The sequence below is a fragment of the Plecotus auritus genome (assembly GCF_963455305.1).
Source record: "Plecotus auritus genome assembly, chromosome: 3".
Lineage (NCBI taxonomy): Eukaryota > Metazoa > Chordata > Mammalia > Chiroptera > Vespertilionidae > Plecotus > Plecotus auritus.
In genome coordinates this window covers 92,229,800-92,251,480 of record NC_137772.1, presented here as the reverse complement: position 1 = coordinate 92,251,480, position 21,681 = coordinate 92,229,800, and the positions used below count along the sequence as shown (strand labels likewise).

Below are 21,681 nucleotides of genomic sequence, written 5' to 3'. Positions count from 1 at the left end.
AGTGACAGGCAGCTCAGACCCACTGATTGTCCGGTTACAACCCCAACCCACCCCTCAACAAATTACCTCAGCTCTATTTTATTTTATTTTTTTAAGCCACTAAATGGACAGACACTTCCTTAATTTCCTGCCATGGCTTCGACATACAACAATGCTTGTAATTACTTACTTTTGTGCCATACAGTATTTCCCGATCCCTGGAAGTTGGACATCCCCTGAGGGGTCCCAGATTGGAGAGGGAGCAGGCTGGGCTGAGGGGAACCCCCCATGTACGAATTTCATGCACCGGGCCTCTAGTCTTATAATACAATGCCCGATACTGTTTTAAGTACTTTACAAAAATCAATTCTTTAACATGGGACACACACATATAAGATATAAAGTTTATAAATTACCAATGAGTAGTATAAACAAACATTCAAGGCGGGAAAAATGATTATACACAGGGTGGTCACAAAGGGCAAAGTGGAAGTAGACCTGAAAGTCTGATAAAAAGGAAGAGGGAAGCATTTCAAGTGGAGCCTACAAAGTAAATAAAAACTCCAAACGTGTGTGATAGTAAACATACAAGTCTGAATGAAGTAGAGAATTTAAGGCAGGTGCCCTCAAACATTTTGGACACATAATCCTTTTACATTATTCAAATTATTGAGGACCCAAAAGTTTTTGGTCATGTGGATTATATCTATGTATATAAGTTTGTTTGTTTTTTAAATTCTCACCCAGGGAAATTTTTTTTCCATTGATTTTTAGAGAGAGTGGAGGGGATCGTGGGAGACAGAGAGAGAGAGAAACATCGACGTGAGAGAGACACAATCCAAATAAGATCATTACATTAACATCAATAACATTTTATGAAAAATAACCATATTTTTCAAAACCAAAAAAAGTTTGTGAGAACAGTGGCACTGTTTTATGATCTTGCAAATCTCTTTAATATCTGGCTTAATAGAAGAACCTGAATTCTAATCTGCTTCTACATTTACTTTGTAGCAATATGTTGTTTGGCTGAAGTATAAGGAAATCTGGCCTTACACAATATGCAGTTGGAAAAAGGAGTATTTTACTAGGTGTACTGGTTAATAATGCAGATTTTGTAAGAAAACACAGTAATTTCAAGAGAAACATCAAAAGTGCTTTATTCAAAGTAATGTCCATCGCTAGCTACACATTTCCCCACCTTTCAAGTAAATTGTGGATACCATCCCAATAGAACTTTTCTTGATTTGAGGCAAACTATTCAGAGACCCAACTTCCCATTTTTTCGTACATTTTGAAGTGCTGCTCAGAAAGTGCGTGTGCCATCGATCAGAACAAGTGGTAATCTGAAGGAGCAAGGTCTGGTGAATACAGTGGGTGGGTTAATACTTCCCAGGCAAGATCATTTAACGAGTCTTTAACTGGTTTTGAAGTGTGTGATGGTGCGTTATCATGAAGCAAAATTACTTTGCTGTGTCTTCTGGCCCATTCTGGTCGTTTCACAATCAAAGCGTGGTTCAAATTGATTATTTGTCAGTAGCGATCAGTATTAATGGTTTCACCTGGTTTTAGAAGCTCATAATACACCACATCTTCCTGATCCCACCAAACGCAGAGCACTGTCTTCTTTCTGAAGTGATTTTGTGCATTTGGGATTCTCAAAATAAATCCACTTTTCATCGCCAGTCACAATTCGATGCAAAAACGACTTTCTTTCGTGCCATTGAAGCAACATTTTACTGATGACTTTTCGGTTTTCCATTTGTCTTTCGTTCAGTTGATGTGGCACCCATTTTCCTTCCTTTAAAATCTTTCCCATTGCTTATAAATGATCGGAAATTGTTTGCTGAGCAACGTTTAATCTTTCTGCAAGTTGTTTTTGAGTTTGACACGCATCTTCATCCAATAATGCTTGTAATTGTTGGTCTTCAAAGTTTTTCGGTTGATCTGGACGTTCTTTGTCTTTCACATTGAAATCATCACTTTTAAAGCATTCAAACCAGCGTTCACAAGTATCTTGAGATGGAGCATGTTCACCATAAGCTTCCCGAAGTATATGATAACTTTTTTTTCAAAATAAAGTAATGAATTAAAACTTCCTGCAAATGCTCTTTTTTTGGCACGAAATTCGACATTTTTAACCGTAAAAATATCTAAGATGTTAACACCTTCAGCAAATTTGACATATGAAGTTTTGAACCTTGCTGTCAATACAACAAAATAGTATACATATCAAATCGCATATATATCAACGTATGTGTAACTCCATCTATTGAAATAAATATGCATTATTAACTGTTACACCTAGTAATAGATGTTTCAGACACTACCCAAAAACTCAACAAATGGTTAGCAATATGGAATTGAAACCAATATCGATGAACAGAAATAAACTTTTCATATTCTGAGACTTTACAATCTGTTGGTCTATCTTCAATTTTAAATAAATTTCTTATCCATGCATTATTTTATAACATGATGAAATTGGAAATATTGATTCACTGAATTATGAAAATCCTACAGATGTTGATAAATCTCTTAATACAATAAAAAATCACATTATTAATATTACCAATTTCATCTGAAAAGTTTTTGAAGTACTGGGAAGCTGTCATGCTTACAGTGGATACAAGCTCAACAAAATTCTAATTTCCACTTGAAAAGTCAAAATTTATCACTGGTAACATTTACTGAGATTCATTTTCAACAATAAGTAAGAAGATTTAATAAAATTAATACTTTTTAGGACTTCATCAATGTGTTTTGTATCTCAACTGAGAGTTTGGGTGGTGAAAAATAAAATGGCTACTACCAGTCTGATGCTATGGCTTTGATGCCTGCAAAGGTGCCAAGTTTTATATCATCAGTATAAATGTCAACAGAGTGAAAAGATAAATAACATCTTAATAGTAATATGAAAATAGTTTTTACCTTGCAGATTCCCTAAAATGGTCTCAGGGACTACCAGGAAATCATAGACCACACTTTGAACTGCTAATATAAGAAAAAAGGAGAAACAAAGCTTCTAAAAAAACAGCCTTTGAGGCTTCAAATGGCTGAGTTACAGATCCCATTCTAAAAACATGCACTTGATACTTTTGATGCTCTTTGTATGCTGGGTAATTTTAGAATTATATCCTAGAAATCACAAATGTTAAGTTGTACAATTTCTGGATTCTGTAGTTTTTCTCAAGTGAGCAGTTATGTTTTGTTTTTAATGAGGCAATTACTTTCACTGAACTTGAACTGTAAACTGTTTATTGGGCAGCAGCTCCCTTCTCAGTTCAGAGCTTTGTCTTTTTATTCACCAGCTTTGAGTCTATTACACCCCAATGATTCAAGTTTCAGTCAGTGATGTGGGAAGACAGAATTTGAACAATCTTTCTCTGGCTCTCTTTCCTTTGCAGGATTCTTCCACTCGTCAGTGGCCAAAGTTTCCTCAGCTTCAGTTTTCTAGTTTCCCTGGTCAGAAAGCCCTCACGTTTTCCCATGGTGCTTTCCACCCGATCCTACTATAATTTTCTGCATACTCCACTTAGCCCCAGGTGCAAGTTTCTTCCCAAGGCTTATATTTTCCCTCCTCTCCTTAAATAGAGTCTGTCTACTCTTTCTGTCCAGGGATTTCAGGCAGTAGCTTTTTGTATTATATACAGGTTTTATAGCTGTATTTTTCTGCAGGGAATCATATGGTAGGGTAGTACTACACCATTATCAGATACATAGGTCCCCTCAGAAGATTTTTATCTGATAAGTTAGCATAATGAGATAGATCTTCATTATAAAAATACTAGAGGCTCGGTGCACGGATTCATGCACTGGTAGGGTCCCTCGGCCTGGCCTGTGGGGATTGGGCTGAAACTGGCTCTCTAACATCCCCCAAGGGGTCCCGGATTGCAAGAGGGCAGTTCTCTAGTGACGCACTCTGAAATTGGGCTCCCTCCTCTCTGGTTCTAGGTGCATCACCCAAGAACCGCAGCTGCCAAGTCACCGCAGCTTGGCAGCTCCTGCGTTGAACATCTGCCCCCTAGTGGTCAGTGTGCATCATAGCTACCAGCCAGTCAGCCAGTTGGCCGGTTGCTTAGACTTTTATATATATAGATTTCTTTGGCTATTGTGAAGTAAAGTCTTAAGGTAGCTAGAGATGTGGGGAGAGCAACAGGAAGAATCCACAATAGACCAGGAAAGAGAGACCACTTAGAAAATAAAGTACCTGGTATATTGTTGTTTATAAATATTTTATTTAAAAAATCTGATAAATTTTGGAATTACTGAAATAAGTTATCCAAATATTACCGTATCATCATCTGATGGCATTATAAACTGCTTAACAGATTTAAGAGGACTAAACATCTGGAAGTCATTTAATCTACAAGTTAGATATCGTTTATACTAAATTACCTCTAATCCTCTAAATTTCCAGAGATCAGGATTTCATTAGATTTTTTCAATAGACTGTTTAGCATTGTATACTCATATATTGCCTATAAACCTCTCTGAGAATAAAAAGAAACAGAGGTGTGTTTATTCCTTTTCACACTTATTTTGTTCTTGATTTATTATTTCTCAAGATTGTCAAAGCAAAGATGCTGAACCTTTCCCTCATATAATCATTAAAAATACAAAGATGTGACATCAAAATGCAACTAAATTATAGAACAACTACCCTCAAGAAACACACTGAAGACTAGCTGAACAGAACTCTTATAACTAAGGATATACACTGAGTGGCCAGATTATTATGACCATCCCATTAGTACTTTGTTGGGTCACTTTTTTTTTTTTAATATATATTTTTATTGATTTTTTACAGAGGAAGGGTGAGGGATAGAGAGTCAGAAACATCAGTAAGAGAGAAACATCGATCAGCTGCCTCCTGCACACCCCCGACTGGGTATGTGCCCACAACCAAGGTACATGCCCTTGACTGGAATCGAACCTGGGACCCTTGAGTCCGCAGGCTGATGCTCTATCCACTGAGCCAAACTGGTTAGGGCCGTTGGGCCACCTTTTGCCTTCAATACTGCGGCGATTCTTCTTGGCATTGACTCCACGAGATGTTGAAAGGTGATGCGAGGAATCTGACACCATGCCTGATGAATAGCACTGTCCAGTTCTGTGAGATTTGATGGTTGTGGAACCAGCTGCCTAATGGCTCTTTTAACTTCGTCCCACAAATGCTCAATTGGATTGAGATCTGGTGATTGTGGGGGCCACCTAAGCAAGGTAAAGTCTCCCTCATGTTCTTGAAACCACTCGTGCACAATACGAGCACCATGGCATGGCGCACTGTCTTGTTGGAGGACGCCATCTCCATTGGGATACACCATCAACATGATAGGATGAACTTGATCAGCAACGACACTTAGGTATGTTGTATTATTCAGACGTTGTTCCACACGAATTAAAGGGCCCAAATCATGCCAGGAAAACATGCCCCAAACCATAACACTTCCCCCCACCAGCTTGAAGGGCTGTACTCATGCATGTGGGGTGCATGCTTTCATGCTGTTTCCGCCAAATTCTCACTCTGCCATCTGCATGATGCAACTGGAAACGTGATTCATCGGACCACATGACTTTTTTCCAATGCTCAACTGTCCAATCCTTGTGTTCCTGTGCGAATTGGAGATGTTTTATCTTGGTAACTGCAGACAGCAAAGGTGTTTGAACAGGCCTTCGGTTTCCATGTCCCATATGATGCAGTGGACAGCTAATTTGCCTACAAACGTCAGGTGGTCATAATAACCTGGCCACTCAGTATAAAAAAGCCATGTGGAACTGATCCCTTAAATCCTATCCATGGACCCAGGATATGGGAGTTAAGGATCAGGAGGGATATCTCAGCTGTGGAGGTCTCCACTGAAAAGTGAGGGGTCCCAGCCCCACACTGGGAGCCCAGCCCAAAGCACCAGTGCTGGGAAGAGAAGTCCCCACAACAGCTGAAGTGAAAATCAGCAGGGACTCAGTCTAGTGAGACAAAGGGCTGCTGTAGACCCAGACACCCTCTTAAAGGGCCTGAGCATCACAGACTCACTCACTCACAAGCACTCTCCCTAAGCTCCAGAGACATACAAGGAGAAACTAAATTGTCTGGTTTCAGGGCAAGGCCTGGAGTTTCTCTGAAACTAAAATGCTGGCAGGTATCACACTGTTCCTTTATTGAGTCCCCCCCCCCCCCCCAGCCTGCAGGAGCAGGTGGGCAACAAATCTGAGTCTCCATCAACCTGGCTAACGCCATTCTCACCCTACACTATCTATTATCTGAGACCCCACCACACCCAATTCACGTTCCAGCCCAAACTTCTTTCAGAGGCTAATCCACACAAGAGCCACCCTGGGCCCATGCTGCAGACTTTCTTAACATCTCTCAAAGGTCCACAAACCCCCAAACAAGCAGTGGCTGGCCTCTCCATGCCCTCTACCCCTTGGTAAGTGGCCCAAATCCAAGCACTAATGGCAGCAGGTCTCAGTTCACAGCAAACCCACTCTCAGGCACTCCAAGCCCAGCCCTGGGATGGACAAAGGCAGCAGCTGACCTTGCCCTGCAAGGAGCCCCTGCCTAGAGGTACCCAGTGCCTGGCTTCAGACCACACTAAAGAAAGCACCACCAAATCAGAATCACAAATGACACATCCAAAGGGTGAACTCAGCAGGAACCAAAGTCCTGCTAAACTTAATCTCACTCCTTGGGGTCGGCCCCCACATAACAGTTCATCTGCTGTAGTCACAGCCAGGCCTCACAACCAGTCAGCCTGAGGGTTGATCCCATCCATTGACATGCCAACAAAAATCAAGGAGAGCACACACAACCCACACAAGGGACACCCCTGGAGCACCCAGCTCAAGTCAACAGGGAGACTGTGCAATTGGCCCGCACAGGACACCTACTACATAAATAAGGCCACCCCATGAAAACTGGTAGCCATATAGGTTCTGCTTAATACACAGAAACAAACACAGGGAGGCAGCCAAAATGAGGAGACAAAAAACATGATCCAAATTAAAAAAAACCAAACAATTAAATCAAATGGCAGCAATTTACCATACGCAGTATTGAAAACACTGGTTATAAGGATGCTCAATAAACTTAGAGGAAGAATCATCTCAAGACAACTTACACAAGACAGGAAACATAAAAAAAGGACAATGAAACCATAAAAAACAACCAGTCAGAAATAAAAAATACAATAGCTGAAATTAAAAAGTACATTAGATGGAATCAAAAGCAGATTAAATGAAGCAGAGTATGGAATTAGTGATTTGGAAGAAAAACTAGTAGAAAACACCCAATCAAAATAGCAAAAAGAAAAAGATTTTTTTTTTTTTTAATGAGGATAGTATAAGGGACCTCTGGGACAATATCAAACATAACAACATTTGCATCACAGGGGTGCCACAAGGAGAAGAGAGAGAGCAAGTTGTTGAAAACCTATTTGAAAGAATAATGAATAAAAACTTCCCTAACGTGGTGAAGAAAATAAGAAATAGACATACAAGTCTGCTAAGCACAGAGTCCCAAAAAGATAAGCCCAAAGATGCCCACACCAGAACAAATCATAACCAAAATGCCAAAGGTTAAAGACAAAATCTTAAAAGTAGTAAGAGAAAAGCAGTTAGTTGCCTACAAGGGAGCTTAAGACTGTCAGCTGAGGGAGAGACAAAATGGCGGCAGAATAGACGGACATGTCCCGAGCCTTGTCCTGGAGCAGATAGAATGAGCAACTAAATTGAATAACATCCACCCCGAATTGGAGAAATAGACACAGTTGGTGAAACAATTCGCAGCCGGGAAGGGCAGAGGACACCTGGAGAACAGTAAAATCAGGGATCTGGGCTGGAGAGATCTGTAACACCTCCAAGCCCAGAGGGTCAGAGGGAAACCACACAGCACTGAGGCTGCATCCCTTGGGACAGGCACAGCATCTGACTGTGGAAAGATTCACAGAACTGCAGGTGGCAGGGGATTCTAGATCTGGGTCCACAGTCATGACAGACTGAGCCCAGGGGGGCACACTGGATGGCTGCCCAGGCCATGCCGCGCCCAGGGGAGAGGGGCTCACAAAGGCACAGCTCTTTCGCCTCTGTGGTCTTTGCTTTTCTTCGCTTAACCTAGTTTATAGGACCTTTCAGATACGGACACTCGCCTGTGGCTGAGGTGCAGGAGGAGGTGCAGACTTGTGGAGCCTGGGGAGAGGCTGGGTGAGGAGAGGCCGGGGGGGGGGGGGGGGGGGGGGAGGAAGGTGGCCGAAAGTCTGGCGCTGAGTCATACCTGATGGGTGGGACCTAGGTAGTCATTTTCTCCTGAAGAGATAGCCCCTCCCTGCAGTCTCCAGGCAACCAGTACAGCCACACCCAGACTACACCCTGAGTGGTACAAAGGATACAAAAGAAGAATAAATCTGTATAGTCACTGAGAATCCTCAGGGAGTGGCCTAAAGAGAGGCCATTCAGTCCCAGCAACAGGAAACTGAGAAGCCGCAGACAGTACAGAACAGTGGGATCTTAAACCAGCCAAAGGAATGACACTTCACTTTTTCATTTTTATTTTATTTCATTATTATTTTGTTATATCTCTTTTTCTTTTTTCTTTATTTTCCTTTTTTCATTTGTTTCTTTATTTTCTATTTCTTTTTGCATTATTTTTTAATCATTCTAATTTTTTTATTTTATCCTATTTTTTAATTAAATTTTATTTATTTTTTTCTCCTCTTTCTCTTTCTTCTTATCCACTCATTCTCTTTCTACTTCCTCTATACCAGTGGTTCTCAACCTTTCTAATGTTGCGACCCTTTAATACAGTTCCTCATGTTGTGGTGACCCCCAACCATAAAATTATTTTCGTTGCAACTTCATAACTGTAATTTTGCTACTGTATGAATCGTAATGTAAATATCTGTGTTTTCCGATGGTCTTAGGCGACCCTGCTGTAGAGCCTAAGACTATCGGAAAACACAGATATTTACATTACGATTCATTAACAGTAGCAAAATTACAGTTATGAAGTAGCAACAAAAATAATTTTATGGTTGGGGGTCACCACAACATGAGGAACTGTATTAAAGGGTCACAGCATTAGAAAGGTTGAGAACCACCGTTCTATACTGAACTGAGATCCTCCCCATATTCATCCAATTCCTTAACCTTACTTTCTGTATATAAGATTCTGCCCCCACCCTCTTTACTGGATATTTGGTGTTTGTATGTTTTGGTTGATCTGTTAATTCTCTGATGTTTTCTCCCCATATATATTTTTTTCCCTTTTTCTTCCTGTTTCTTCTTTTTCTTTTCTCCCTTACCATTTTTTCACTCTTCGATATCATTTGTGCTCTCTTTTCTCTCCCCTGATTCGCTTTTCTCTGGTGGTGACTTATATTGGGGTTATCGGTGTCCTGAGTATATCTGTGTTTTGTTTCTTTTGTGTTGTGTCTTGTCGAGGTGCATTTTATCCTGTTTGGCCAATATGGTAGAGAGCAAGACACATAACCAGACACCCGGAGAGGAGACTCCATCCAAAAATATATCAATAACACTCCAGACCCAAATACAGAGGCAGGAAAAAGGCGGCAGTGAGGGAGAGAGTGTGAGTGGGTGAGGGAGCAAAAGAGGAGTGTGTGGACATGTGGTGTGTGTGTGTGTGGCACAGTTAGATCCTGCAGGACTGCTGAGGGCAGGCTGACCGGGCTTACCTAACCAGGCAGCCTCTGCTACCATTGCAAACAGTCCTGGAGCGGCAGGCTCTTCCACAGAGGCCACGCCTTTTTGAAGGGGAGAGGTGCTGTGACTGGGATCCCAGACTCACCTCCACCCAGGGTGCCCCCAGATAACACCCAGGACTCTACAGCCACCCCCGCCAGGGATCTGCTGCCTCGGCTGTGGTCCCATGGTCACTGAGACTCCAGCCACCCCGGCGCAGGCTCCTATGAGTTCCAAAGCACGCTCCCCTCTGGCTGGCCCAACACTTTAGCCCAGGGCGCCGCGACCACATGAGCAGCAGTCATGTAAGCAACCTGCCCCCGTCTGAGGAACAGCAGCCTCACACAGCCTGCCCCCATCCAAGGAGCAGCAGTCCCGTGAGCAACCTGCCCACATCCGAGGAGCAGCGGCCCTGCACAGTCTACCCATCTGAGGAGCAGCAGCCGCTTGCAACCTGCCCCCATCCGAGGGGCAGCAGTGCGTGAGCAGCCCGCCCCCATCCAAGGAGCAGCAGCTGCATGCAGCCCGCACCCATCCAAGGAGTAGCATCCATGTGAGCAGCCCACACCCATCCAAGGAGCAGCAGCTGCACAAGCTGCCCAACCCCATCCAAGGAGCAGCAGCTGTGCAAGCGGCCCACACCTCCCACCCCTGGCCAAGGAGCAGCAGCCTCACAAGCAGCCTGCCCTCATCCTGGGAGTAGCAGCCTCATAAGCAGCCTGCTCCAGTCCGAGGAGCATCAGCCTCACAAGCAGCCCACCCCTGTCTAAGGAGCAGCAGCCACATGAGCAGCCCACCCCCATCCAAGGAGCAGCAGCCCCACAAGCAGGCCACCCCCATCCGAGGAGCAGCAGTCTGTGCAGCTCACCCCCATCTCAGGAGCAACAACCATGCACAGCCCACCACCATCCAAGAAGCAGCAACTGCGTAAGCAGCCTGCCTCCAGGCAAGGAGCAGCAGCCACACGCAGCCCGCAACTGACCAAGGAGCAGCAGCTGTGTGAGCAGCCCACCCCTGTCTGAGGAGTGGCAGCTGCACGAGCAGCCCACCCGTCCAAGGAGCGGCAGCCCACCCCTGTCTGAGGAACAGCAGCTGTGCGAGCCACCTGCCCCTGTCCAAGGAGCAGCAGCTGTGCGAGTGGCCTGCCCCCCATTTGAGGAACAGCAACCTGCCCCTCGTCTGAGAAGCAGCAACTTTACGAGCAGCCTGCCCCCTTCCTAGGAGCAGCAGCCCTGCGAGCAACCTGCCCCCATCCAAGGAACAACAGCTGCGCGAGCAGCCTGCCCAAACAAGCCAGAGGAGCCACCATTCCTGCATGCAGTGCCCACCAGAGGAGCCACCACCAACTGAGGAGCAACCGCTGCCACGACCACCTGAGGAGCAGCCGCCATCCGATGAGTTGCTGCCACCCAAGGAGCAGCCCCTGCATGACTCAACACCTAGATCCTTCAGTGAGAGCAAAAATGGGGAGACAAAGAAAGCCCCAAAGGAAAGAAAAGGAAGACTCGCCAGAAAAGCAAGTAAGTGAAACAGAGGCATGCACTATGTCAAAAAAAGAATTCAGAATAAGAGTCATACAGTTCATAAACTGAATGGATGAAAACATCAACAATTTATGTAACAGTCAAGAAAAAATAAAGAGTGATATAGCTGCAATAAAAAACACCATGGAAAGTTTCAACAGTAGACTAGGAGAAGCGGAGGACTGAATTAGCGAATTAGAAGACAGGGAAGCAAAACACACCGAAACTGAACTGCAATTGGAGAAAAAAATTAAAAGATAGGAGGAGAGCCTAGTGAAGCTTTGGGACAACATGAAACAAATTAACATATGAATAATAGGGGTGCCAGGATGACAGGAATAGGAACAAGGGTTAGAAAACCTATTTGAAGAAATAATGTCAGAAAACTTCCCTGATGTGGGGAAGAAAAAAGTCACACAAGTACAGAGTCCCAAACAAGATGATCCTAAAAAGATCCACACCATGACAAGTCGTAATTATGATGGCAAATGTTAATGATAAAGAGAGAATCTTAAAGGCTGCAAGAGAGAGACAGAAAGTTACGTACAAGGGATCTCCCATTAGATTATCAAATGATTTCTCAACAGAAACACATCAGGCCAGAAAGGAATGGAAGGAAATTTACAAAGTGATGCAAAGGAAGAGACTGAATCCAAGCTTACTCTATCCAGCAAGGCTATCATTCAAAATTGAAGGGGAAATAAGGAGCTTCATAGACAAAAAAGAAAAGGCTAAGGAAGTTTATTACTACCAAGCCATCAATACAAGAAATGCTAAAGGGATTGGTGTAAAAAAGAATTAAAATGGAGAAGAAGGAACACAGGCACAAAAAAATGAAAATGGATACACACAAGTACCTATCAATAATAACTTTAAACGTAAATGGACTAAATGCTTCAATCAAAAGACAGTAAGTGGCTGAATGGATAAAAAAAAATGACCCATATACATGCTGTCTACAAGAGACCCACCTCAGAACAAGGGACTCACATAGACTGAAAGTGAAGGGATGGAAAAATATCTTCCAGACAAATGGAAATGGAAAAAAAAACAAAAACGGTGGGGTAGCAATACTTAATCTGACAAAAAAGACCTCAAAGTGAAGGAGATAACAAGAGATAAGGCCACTTCATAATACTAAAGGGATCGATACAACAAGTGGATATAACCCTGGTAAACATATATGCACCCAATGCAGGAGCACCCAAATACATAAAAAAATTCCTGGAAGATATCAAGGGAGAGATGGACAACAATACAATCATAGTAGGGGACTTTAATACACCACTGACATCACTGAATAAAACTTCTAGACAAAAAATCAGCAAAGAAACAGCAATCCTAAATGACTCACTGGATCAGATGGACTTAATTGACATCTTCAGAACACTTCACCCCAAAGCCACAGAATATATGTTCTTCTCAAGTGCACATGGGACATTTCAAAGATAGACCACATATTGGGTCACAGGCAAAGTATCCCCAAATTCAAGAAGATTGAAATCATATTAAGCATCATCTCAGACCACAATGGCATAATATCAGAAATGAACTACAATAAAAAGAGTCAAAAATTCAAACACTTGGAAGCTGGATAGCATGCTATTAAATGATGATTGGGTTACCAAAGATATCAAAGAAGAAATTAAAAACATCCTGGAAACGAATGACAATGAAAAAATAAGAATCCAAAATCTATGGGACAGAATGAAAGCAGTCCTGAGAGGGAAGTTCATAGCTCTACAGGCCTATCTAAAAAAAAAAAAAAAAAAAAAAAAAAAAATGGTAATAAATTATCTAACTCTACAACTTAAAGAATTAGAAAGAGAGCAACAAGAAAAGCTCAGAGTGAGCAGAAGGAAGGAGATAATAAAGATAAGAGCAGAAATAAATGACATAGAGACCAAAAAAATAATACAAAAGGTCAATGAAACCAAGAGCTGGTTCTTTGAAAGGATAAACAAGATTGAACCTCTAGCCAGGCTCACCAAGAAACAAAGAGAGAGGACCAAAATAAAAAGAATCAGAAATGAAAGGCAAAATAACAACAGACTCCACAAAAATACAAAGGATTTTTAAAATACAAAGGATTGTTAAAAAATACTATTGACAACTCTATTCCAAAAAACTAGACAACCTAGAGGAAATGGACATATTCCTAGAAAAACACAACCTTCCAAAACTCAGTCAGGAAGAATCTAAAAATCTCAATAGTCCGATAACTATGGAGGAAATTGAAGCAGTCATGAAAAAGCTTCCAGCAAACAAAAGCCCAGGGCCAGGCAGCTTCACAGAGGAGTTTTACCAAAAATTCAAGGAAGAACTAAAACCAATCCTCCTCAGACTACTCCAAAAAATTCCAGAGGAAGGAACACTTCCAAGCTCATTCTATGAAGTCAGCATTACCCTAATACCAAAACCAGATAAAGACAACACAATGAAAGAGAATTATAGGACAATATCCCTCATGAACATAGATGCCAAAATCCTCAACAAAATTCTAGCAAATCAGATCCAGCATTACATCAGAAAGATCATACACCATGACCAAGTAGGATTTACCCTGGGGATGCAAGGATGGTACAACATCCACAAATCAATAAACATGATACATCACATAAACAAATTGAGAGATAAAAATCACATAGTCATATCAATTGATGCAGAAAAAGCATTTGACAAAATCCAACTCCCTTCCTTGATAAAAACCCTCAGCAAAATGGGAATAGAGGGATCATACCTCAACATAATAAAAGCCTTATATGACAAACCTACAGCCAATATCATACTCAATGGGCAAAAACTAAAACCATTTCCCCTAAGAACAGGAACAAGACAGGGATGCCCACTTTCACCACTCCTGTTCAAAATAGTCCTGGAAGTGCTAACCATAGCAATTAGACAAGAAGAGGAAATAAAAGGCATCCAAATTGGAAAAGAACACGTAAAACTGTCATTATTTGCAGATGACATGATATTGTACATAGTAAACCCTAAAGACTTCATCAAAAAATTATTAGACTTAATAAATGAATTCGGCAATGTAGCAGGATACAAAATTAACACCAAAAAATCTATGGCATTTTTATCCACCAATAGTGAACTTACAGAAAGAGAGACTAAAAAAGCAATCCCATTTTCCATTGCACCAAAAAAATTAAGATACCTAGGAATAAAGTTAACTAAGAAGGTAAAAGACCTATACTCGGAAAACTATAGGACACTGAAAAAAGAGATAGAGGAAGACATAAACAGATGGAAGAACATACTTGTTCATGGATTGGTAGAATCAACATCATTAAAATGTCCATACTACCCAAAGCAATTTATAGATTCAATACACTCCCCATTAAAATACCAATGGCATATTTCACAGACCTAGAACGAACTCTCCAAAAATTCATCTGGAATAAAGAAAGACCCCGAATAGCTACAGCAATCCTGAGAAGGAAGAACAAAGTAGAAGGGATCTCAATACCAGACATTAAGCTGTATTACAAAGCCACTGTTCTCAAAACTACTTGGTACTGGCACAAGAACAGACATATAGACCAATGAAATAGAACAGAGAACCCGGAAATCGACCCAAACCACTATGCTCAATTAATATTTGACAAAGGAGGCAAGAGCATACAATGGAGTCAAGCAGTCTCTTCAATATATGGTGTTGGGAAAATTAGACAGATACATGCAAAAAAATTGAAACTAGACCATCAACTTACACCATACACAAAAATTAACTAAAAATGGATAAAGGCCTTAAATGTAAGATGGGAAACCATAAAAATATTAGAAGAATCCACAGGCAGCAAAATCTCAGACATATGCCGAAGCAATATCTTCACTGATACAGCTCCCAGGGCAATAGAAACCAAAGACAAAATAAACAAATGGGACTACATCAAAATAAAAAGCTTCTGCACAGCAAAAGAAACTATTAACAAAACAACAAGAAAGCCCACTGCATGGGAGAACATATTTGCAAATGATATCACTGATAAAGGTTTAATCTCCAACATTTACAGGGAACTCATACAACTTAATAAAAGGAAGATAAATGATCCAATAAAAAAATGGGCAATGAACCTAAATGGATACTTTTCGAAAGAGGACATAAGGAAGGCCAAGAGATATATGAAAACATGCTCAAAGTCACTAATCATATGAGAGATGCAAATCAAAATGACAATGTGGTACCATCTCACACCTGTCAGAATGGTTATCATCAACAAATCAACAAATGACAAGTGCTGGCGATAATGCGGAGAAAAAGGAACTCTTTTGCACTGCTGGTGGGAATGCAGACTGGTGCAGCCACTGTGGAGAACAGTATGGAGTTTCCTAAAAAACTAAAAATGGAACTCCCATTTGACCCAGTGATCCCACTTCTAGGAATATATCCCAAGAAAGTAGAAACACCAATCAGAAAGGATATATGCACCCCTATGTTCATAGCAGCACAATTTACCATAGCTAAGATTTGGAAACAGCCTAAGTGCCCATCAGCAGATGAGTGGATTGAAAAACTGTGGTACCTCTACACCATGGAATACTACGCTGCAGTAAAAAAGAAGGAATTCTTACCATTTGCAACAACATGGATGGAACTGGAGAGCATTATGCTAAGCAATATAAGCCAGTCAGAGAAAGATAAATATCACATGATTTCACTCATTTGTGGAATATAATGAACAACATAAACTGATGAACAAAAACAGATCCAGAGACAGAGAAGCATCATTCAGACTGTCAAACCTCAGAGGGAAGGTAGGGGAGGGTGAGGGTAAAGGGAAGAGATCAACCAAAGGACTTGTATGCATGCATATAAGCCTAACCAATGGATACAGACACCAGGGTGGTGAGGGCATGAGTGGGGGGTTGGGGGGCAATGGGGGGATAAGGACATATATGTAATACCTTAATCAATAAAGAAAAATAAAAAAATAAAATAAATAAAAAGACTGTCAGTTGATTTCCCAAAAGAAACTTTGCAGGCCAGAAGAGACTGGCAAAAATATTCAAAGTAACATAAAGCAAGGACCTACAACCAAGATTACTCTCACCATTTGTCATATAGAATCACAGGAGAGATAAAGATCTTCCCAGACAAGAGAAAGCTGGAGGAGTTCATCACCACCAGACTGGTATTACAAGAAATGTTAAAGGGACCTCTTTAAGAAGAAAAATAAAATAAAATATATGAATTAGAAAGTATCACAAAAAAAAACACTTCTCATTGACAAAGGCAAACACTTAATAAAAGCAGTGCATTAACCAATAAGAAAGCTAATACAAAGGCTAAAAAAAAAGTAGGAAGACTATGTGTAATTACAACAGTAAATTAAGGGATACACACAAAAAATACACAGAAAAGAAGTAAAAATTAATTTCAAAGACATAAAATGGTAGTGATTTTAGATTGTGTTCAAACTTAAGCAACCATCAACTTAAAATAGACTATCAATATAACTTGATATATATGGCGCACCTGGTAATTACAAACCCAAAATCTACAAGAGAGATACAAGAAATAAAGAGAAAGGAATACAAACACAACACTACAGAAAGCCACCAACATATAACAAAAGTGAGCAGGAGAATAAGAAAGAAATAGAGAAGAGTTTTAAAAAAACAATCAGAAAACAACTAATAAAATGGCAATAACTACATACTATTAATAATTACTTTAAATGTAAATGGATTAAATGCTCCAATCAAAAGACTAATGGATAAAGATATGGTACATATAATACAATGGAATATTAGTCATAAAAAAGAATGAAATCTTACTATTTGTGACAACATGGATGGATCTAGAGGGCATTACACCAAGTGAAATAAGTCGGAGAAAGACAAATACCAGGTGATTTCACTTTTATGTGGAATCTGAAGAACCAAATAAACAAACAAACAAAACAGAAACAGACTCACAGATATATAGAACAAACTGATGGTTTCCAGATGGAAGGGGCTTAGAGGGCTGGGTGAAAAAGGTGAAGGGATTAAGAAGTACAAAATGGTAGTTACAAAATGCATGTAAAGTACATGGCATGTGAAGTACAGCGTAGGGAATAAATCATTAATATTGTAATAACTACATATAGTGTAATATAGGTACTAGACTAATCAAGGGGATCACTTTGTAAATTATATAAATGTTTGTACACCTAAAACTAATATAACATTGAATGTCAATTGTAATTGAAAAATAAAAAAATATCAACAAATAAAAATTACAAATATGTTCTTCCATTAAATTATTGGGAGCATGGCAAGTAGTACCTCACTTAATGTTCCCCTGCGTACATTTAAATATGTTGTTATCAATCTATTGTTTAATGAATAATTCTTGTGATACAGAATCAAAAGACTAGGGAAATTTGCTCTGATTCTAGATCTAGGCATTGGTAACATGGAGTGTTCAAGCATGTCACTTATTCTCCAAAAATTCTCAAAAATAAAGGAACATTGTTTAGAATCCTGGGACACTGTAAAATGTACTAATTAGGTAGGCTTGAGCACAAGTGATTTTTTGTTGTTAATCCTCACCTGAGGATATTTTTCCATTGATTTTTAGAGAGAGGGGAAGGGAGGGGAAGAGATAGAGAGAGAGGAGCATCAATGTGAGAAAGAAACATCGACTGGTTACCTCCTGCATGTGCCCCTACCAGGGCCAGGGATCGAGCCCGCAACCCAGGTACATGCCTTTAACCAGACTTGAACCTGGGACCCTTCAGTCCATGGGGCCGAACACTCTATCCACTGAGCAAAACTGGCTAGGTCAGCACAAGCAATTTTTAAACAGAAAATATCTACTATTTCCTCCACAATTTTCAAAATCCATGTCTTTTCTGTATCCTTACAATGATTATCCCAATGCAAGGCATATAGCAGATATGCATTGATTGAATTAAAAGTAATTCTCTAAAAGAAATGAGAATAGGCACTTTGAGATGATACAGTAAATGTTTTGATTTCAGTTTCTACAAGGAGATGGCATATCAGCCTGTGAAAAGTACTATTTTATTTATTTATTTATTTTCTCAGATTCTGAATTTTCTCCTAACTTTTCCTTTTCTTATAAAGTAAAAGCTCCTGTATCAGGAGTTACTAAATTTAATGGATAGCAATATAACATCTTTTTATCAACTTGCCCTCCTCACCTCCTTTTCTATCTACTATCTGTATGGTAATATAAGCAAACACTAAGAAATGAGTTATCTCTTAGCCATTAAGTTTTTAAAACATCAAAAAATTAAAATTAAGATTACATGTATAGATTAGGATTCTAATATAACCAAAGTGTTAATTTTTTCATTGCCATTTCTATATGCTGGTATAAATAAAAATATATATACTAGCATGCAACACAGTTTCAAAAAAACAATTCTATATTAATCTATAAATCTGATATTTCACAGTTTTACATAACTAAGCAGATTTAAAGAACATAATAGAACTTCAAGTATTTTACTACTACTACATAAAAAATGCCACAAACCTTAATAGTTTGTTATAAATAGAATACCTAGAGAATATGATTTGTGCCTTATCTATAATGCTATAAAAACAATAATGATGACTGAACAATAGTGTAGGTTTTATAACTATTTTTAACAATAGGAAAAATTAACTAAATTGAACTAAAAAACTATTTTTAAATCATCTAAATAGGATAATCTAAAAATTTTTATCACTTTGTTGAAATTTGAGATGTTTAAATTTTCAAACATGACACTTCTGTTTTAAATAAATTACTTCCATACTTTAAAGAACTCAGCTTTGTTTTAAAGTGCCATGCTTTAAGAAAAGCTTTTCCTAAATAAATCACTATATCAGATAGTCAAGCGAGTTCAAATAAAAGAAAACTCAATTCTAATATGCCACTTGATTCTTGGGCTATCTACTGACATCACATTATTCATTAAATTGTATATTTGCTCTTGAGATAAAGTTTAATTAATATTTCTCACTAAGAGATATGCCAAATTCACATAAATATCTTTAATTATTTTAGCTAGTTACTTACTGAGAGCCATGCAAGGGATTCCATGATTCGATGTTCACATCGCTCTAAATGCTTTATCATTTCTCTGGTCAAGTTGGCTTCTGCTTTGATAAAACTTTCAATCACTTTGTGAAAATCAAAAGCTTTTAAATTAAGTACATTCAGAATCCATGGGAAGGACAAATCTGTTCCAGTATCAAGATTCTGAGATGTACTTCCTAAAAATGAAAGAAAAAAATGTAACTTAGGTATGAAATGTTAAGCCTTAAACTACATATTTTTAGGCTGGAAGGTTTTATCAAACAAAAAATTTAAAACATTATAAAAGGCTAAATAAAAAATTTTATTTAGAACATAATTTTTATTTTGGAGCCCACAGACTCCCAGGATATAGTTTTTGAAATTTCGAGTGTATGTGCATACATGACGTTCCTAGCTTATATCAAATTTTCAAAGGTTTAAATATCCCAAACTTATATCAGGGACAGGTTTAATATATAATCCAGTAATGCATTAACATACTCATTTTAACTGTCTCATTAATACTTGGTTGGGGGAAAGAAGGAGTCTTTAAGATTTTGCTAATGCTTAGAAAATGTTATTTCTTTTAAATGTGCATTTCTTGGTTATTAATGAGGATTCACAGTTTTCCATATTTGTTTACTAATTTAAGTTTCTCTTTTATTGTGTATTTGTTTCCTTAGATGAATCTTCTTTTGTTTTTGCGAAGGAAGAATTTTTTAACATTTACAACTTTATCTGCAAAATAATACATGTTTAAAATTATATTTTAAAAAAACAACACAATGTGGCCTCTTTCTGATTATCTGGTGGATTCTAGCTCCAACCTTTGGTCACATGATCATAGTATCTATAGCAGTGCTTCCTATCAGTGGATGCAGCTCCTTAGTACCCTTAGCATTTTACAATCTCATAAGTATTTGAAGGATTTCAATAGGTACATTTCCTAGATTCAGAATAGCCCCAAATGGGAGCCCACTGAAATACTATTCCCAAGATGACCTGAAATAATTCAGAATATAAGCCAATTAAATAAATGGCTTATTGTGACCAATTACATTCTTCAGTATATACTGATTTAAAATATGCATTTCTTCACCTTAACGACATCCATCTCTCCCAAAGCACACCACACTTTCAATAAGTTTTTTTAACTTTAAATTAAACTAAAATGTTTATTTACTAAAATTTAACTTACTGCTATATGTAGCCATTACAACTTCAAGAGCACATGCCAACAAAGACATATGAAAGAGGTTGTCATTCAGAAGTTTGCTAAAAGAAAAAAAAAGTGATTTTAAAAAACACTTACTTCTATTTAAAAAAAAAAATCTTTTACTAAAGCTAAAAAATCTTACCTAAAATTTTGAATGGATAATCGTTCTTCTTCCTAAAACACATAAAAAAAGTATTATGCTAAGCAAAACAAGCCACTCAGAGAAAGACAAGTATCACATGGTCTCATTTATATGTGAAATCTAATGAACAAAATAAACTGACAAACAAAATAGATCCAGAAACATGGAAGTATGCAAAAGACTGAGGAATCTAAGGGGTGCAGGGACATGGGAAGAGATTAACTACAGAACTTATATGAATACTAGAGCCCAGTGCATGAATTTGTGCACCAGTGGGGTCCTTCAGCCTGGCCTGAGGGATTGGGCCGAAACCGGCTCTCCGACATCCCCCAAGGGGCCCCAGATTGTGAGAGGGTGCAGGCCAGGCCAAGGGACCCCTACCAGTGCATGATCGGGGCTGGGGAGGGACACAGGAGGTTGGCCAGCCGGGGAGGGACTGCAGGAGGGCTCCAGGGCATGTCCGGCCCATCTCACTCAGTCCCAATTGGCCGAACCCCAGCAGCAAGCTCACCTACCAGTAGGAGCAACTGCCCCCTGGTGGTCAGTGCATATCACAGTGAGTGGTTGAGCGGCGTTAGGATGTCATTAACATATTACGCTTTGATTGGTTGAACAGACTACCAGACACTTAGCATATTAGTCTTTTATTATATAGGATATGCATAACCCATGGACACAGACAATAGTGTGGTAAAGGCCTGGGGATGGGGCAGGAGCTGGGTGGAGAGGGATCAATGGGGGGGGTGGGGGGGGAAGGGGACATCTGTAATACTTTCAACAATAAAAATAAACTTTTAAAAAATGTTTAACTGAAACCTTTTTTATGTTGGCATTGAAATTTTTTTCTATTATTTTTTTAACTTACTGATTTAAGCATGGATTCCATTACTCGGTAATACAATCGAACTCCAAGTTTGTATCGCTACAAATAAAGAAAAATAATTATATCCCACTACTTTAGAAAATCACAACAATTATTAATCTTTTTAAAGTTTTCCTTGAAACACATTTCTGAACCTTCTTAGGAATATGACTACCAAGAGATCAGGAAAGCTAGCTTGTCTAAAACTCAACACTTAAATATAAATGATAGCTAACA

The 21,681-nt window shown here is 39.3% G+C and overlaps 1 protein-coding gene across 6 annotated transcripts in view; it reads right to left on the bottom strand.

Moving 5' to 3' along the window:
- RB1 (RB transcriptional corepressor 1) overlaps positions 1–21,681 on the bottom strand; it is a 228,465-nt gene that overhangs the window by 83,676 nt on the left and 123,108 nt on the right. For all 6 annotated transcript variants that reach the window (XR_013960129.1, XM_080660113.1, XM_080660114.1 and 3 more), the window contains 4 exons: positions 21,448–21,504; positions 20,583–20,614; positions 20,423–20,499; positions 19,225–19,421 (listed from right to left, as the gene is read on the bottom strand). Coding sequence is in view for 5 of the 6 variants with exons in the window: in XM_080660113.1 (XP_080516239.1) it covers positions 19,225–19,421; positions 20,423–20,499; positions 20,583–20,614; positions 21,448–21,504 (363 nt within the window). In the remaining variant the exon portion in view is untranslated. The remainder of the gene's footprint in view (positions 1–19,224; positions 19,422–20,422; positions 20,500–20,582; positions 20,615–21,447; positions 21,505–21,681) is intronic.